This window comes from Octopus bimaculoides, chromosome 11 (genome assembly GCF_001194135.2).
Source record: "Octopus bimaculoides isolate UCB-OBI-ISO-001 chromosome 11, ASM119413v2, whole genome shotgun sequence".
NCBI classification, from domain to species: Eukaryota; Metazoa; Mollusca; class Cephalopoda; order Octopoda; family Octopodidae; genus Octopus; species Octopus bimaculoides.
Genome location: NC_068991.1, coordinates 41,545,168 through 41,549,103, shown reverse-complemented (window position 1 = coordinate 41,549,103; position 3,936 = coordinate 41,545,168). Strand labels below are relative to the sequence as shown.

Here is a 3,936-nt window from a genome sequence, read left to right as displayed (position 1 = left end):
CGTGTGTATGTGTGTTCTGTCTCTACTTTTGGATGCTTTAGGTACGCCGAATTAAGGTAAAAGTATGTTCCGTTACCATTCATATGCCGATCACGGTTATAAGTATATATAACCGCGATCGAGAACGCATGACCAAGTTGTGAGTCGTTACACTCATGATCGCGGGACCATGGTTTCATTTCCTAGACCGGGTGGTGCGTTGTGTTCTTCACCAAAATACTTCCACTAACGTTGCTCAGCGATCACTTCAACACCTGATGCATTGTACAGCGAGCACCTGTTCAGACAACGTCGATTTGATGGAGGGAGTGAGCTAATGTACAGTACATAAGCTTGATCACTATAAGCAAATCTGTTGTGCAGATCGTTCGGTTGAAGCTGGATGGACACTCATACATCGTCTTGACGGGGGAGTCCATCGTATATAGATATATATATGATAGACTCTCGTCGCAATATTTCTGTATGTACGTCTCTATATATATTTGTGCTTTTGTGAATGTGTGTAGCTGAGCTGATCAATATTTTTGTTGTTATATTCTATGACTGAAGAAGCTTCAGTTTAATCTTGAATCTTACACAATTTTTTTTTTTTTTTTTTTTTTTTTTTTTTTTTTTTTGCTTTTCAGTAACTAAAATAGAATGCCGCTACTACGGAAAAGTATACGTAACTGGGCAAACATTCATAGCAATAGATAATTGCAATCAGTGCATTTGTAAATTCACTGGAGATATTCTATGCACCGAAAAGACATGTCCTCTCTCAAAAACTACAGGTAATAACTAAAGCATGTTTTTCAAACAGATTTTATTGATCACTAGTTAAGTTCAAATGTGCAACATCTCCAACTTCGTGACGTGGTTTAAATGTCAATATGTCAATGAATTTCTGTGTTTTATTCAGTGTGTTTGCTGTTACAGATCGAATCGTGGACGGGACGAGTAAAAAATGGAAAAACACTTGTTCCTGTGAAATTAAAGGCAATCACAAATATAATTGTTTATGTGGCCAACAACTTGTATGGTCCTTTCCGTCCAGGTTGGCCATTGATTTTGCTATATGCAGTAGGTCGTGTGTATGTGTGTTTGTATGGGTGTGTCTGTGGTGGGAGGACAATACCAAATGTAAATTAAACCTAACCGTTGAAATCACTACGTAGTATAATATATTTTAAAAACTCCATACAGAAGAATGAAGTTTAGCGTGAAGAAGTGATATATGAGAAGCTAATACTAAGTAGTTAACGTAAAAAAATAGTAGTAAATAGAGGAATGAGGGTGAGTTATAAAGAAAGAAGATGAAGTATATTAATTACTAATGTTTACATAAAAATCATATTAATGTAACACGTATTAATAATAAAGGAGAAAATAAGTAAAAACAGAGAAGCAATTGTTACTATTACAATTGAAGTAGTATGTACTTATGGTGCCTAGGAGATATAGTAATAAAGATAAAAATGTGAATTTAAATGGGCTATAAAGTGACGTAGACCAAAGTAAATGTAGGGGAGATAATTAAGCGGAGAAAGTAAAAACATAAAAATTTGGATAGGGATGTGTGGGTTATACAGAAGGTGCATTTTAGTATATATATAAAAAAGATTTTTTCAAAGGTAATAATCCAGCTTAGTATTATATGAGAAGGATATAGAATGGCAGTATGGTCGTAATGATATACGAGTTGTAGGGGTGCCGTGCCAGTATAAATATTAGAAAAAAAACTACGAGTAGACGGGTACACATAAGTGTACAAAAATTTACACAAAATATGGAAAAAAGATAATCTAATATGGAGAAGAGTGTGTGAATGTTTAATCATACGTGTATAGAGGCCTATTTACACATGGGTATATAGATACAGGAATTCGTGTAGATACACAATTAAAATATATATGCATACATACATACAAACATACATACATACATATACATATACATATATATATATATATATATATATATATATATATACACACACACATATATATATATATATATATATATATATAAACTGTACAAATATACCCATACATGCGCAAAAAAGAACACACACACATACATATGAATACACACACACACAATAAATTGTATATATATATGCAAATATACTCACATATATACGCAGATACACACGTTCATATTAATATACATTCATGTACCTACATATATATACATGAAAATAAACATATATATATATAAGCGTACACACATAGGTACATATAAGATCATAACTATATATGTAGACATGTAGATCATATTAAAGGCGTATATGTGCATACATGTGTACATATGCTAGTAGTAAAATACACGAAATTATAAAGTATAGTAACTAATAACATAAACAATAGTTGAAATAGGTATGTTGAGAGGGGGGTAGAAAGGTACAAGAAAGTGAGTACATGGACACAGTATACAAATAAAGTACATAACTGTATAGATATATTACATACTAAGGAAAGATATAAGTTCCTATATCCAAAGCGTGTGGAGGGAAAAGTATAGGGCGACATAGATAAAGTGATGGCCCTATATATAGGGGGTCACGCAGCTATCAGAAGGAAATATTTAAGAAAAAATGTATGAAGATAATATAAGATATTGTAATGTAAAGGGGATGTGAGGAGTAATTATATTACATACTAAAAGGTAATATATAGATATATTTTTTTTAAATATCAAACTAAGAAAAAGGTGAGTGAAGAGTTATTTTAGATTAATGAATAGGAATTTGATCATGTGTTTACATGAGAAAACTTTTCATTCCTAGTATTAACCAAATTTCCATTCATTCTCATTATATTATAGCTATCTTCTAAACATAACCTGCAAATTTTATTATTATTTCTACAAGACAGGGAAGAAGATAAGATTTTCCAAGAAATGGAGAAATTTATATTGTTTCTTTTGAAGTGCCAAATTTTTTTAGATAGTCCTGTACTATTCTCTTTTCGATGGTCCCCAAAAGTAGATTTATGGTTAGAAATTCTCGATTTAATTGAGTTTTGGGTGCAACCTACGTATATGTATCTAGAGGAGTCCTGAGTTATAATAGTTACTTGGTATACAACTTCTTTCATTTTTACAATTTCTATCTACTTCACAGGTATTAGCAGTATTATTGTTGTTAATTGTAGAATTATGAGATGTATTATTAATAGTATTATTATTGGAGGTACTAAGTACAGTTTTAGTAATTTTTTTTTAATTATAGAATAGATCATTTTTCTTATTAAAAGAAGAAATTATCCTCTAGATACATATACGTAGGTTGCTTACTCGCTCTACGCTGCCTATATGGAGCTATAACTCTAATTTCCATACTTATCTATTGAGGGAACGTCTCCGACACCTCTTTATTTATATCTTCAAATAATCGTTAAGCCGTTAGTTATGGTTCAATATCTGACATGACTCCCATCTCTCTCTCACATGGATAGCAATATGACTCTCCTAGATCCAATTTTTTCTGCTCTATTCTTTTTTAAGTTCCTTGTATTATGATTTCTTTCCTTCCTGCACTGAAGAGTACGATGATATTTATTTAATTCAATTCAATCATGAATTTATATTATTATATCTTTGTACGAAACGATCATCTGCAAAAATTAAATTTCTTATACATTTTAACAACTTGTTTCCTCCATTTTTAACGAATTTGATGGGGTTTATGGAACTTCATTCCATAAATTCATCATACATTATATATATACTCTTTTACTCTTTTACTTGTTTCAGTCATTTGACTGTGGCCATGCTGGAGCACCGCCTTTAGTCGAGCAAATCGACCCCATGACTTATTCTTTGGAGGCCTAGTACTTATTCTATCAGTCTCTTTTGCCGAACCGCTAGGTTACGGGGACGTAAACACACCAACATCGGTTGTCAAACACAGACACACAAACACATACACACACATACATATATATATATATA

The 3,936-nt window shown here is 31.8% G+C and overlaps 1 protein-coding gene across 1 annotated transcript in view; it reads left to right on the top strand.

Moving 5' to 3' along the window:
- The window catches only part of LOC106872600 (kielin/chordin-like protein), a 131,980-nt gene that overhangs the window by 103,646 nt on the left and 24,398 nt on the right, over positions 1 to 3,936 (top strand). Inside the window, exon 24 of the mRNA XM_052971979.1 lies at positions 630 to 776. Coding sequence (XP_052827939.1) covers positions 630 to 776 — 147 coding nt within the window. The remainder of the gene's footprint in view (positions 1 to 629; positions 777 to 3,936) is intronic.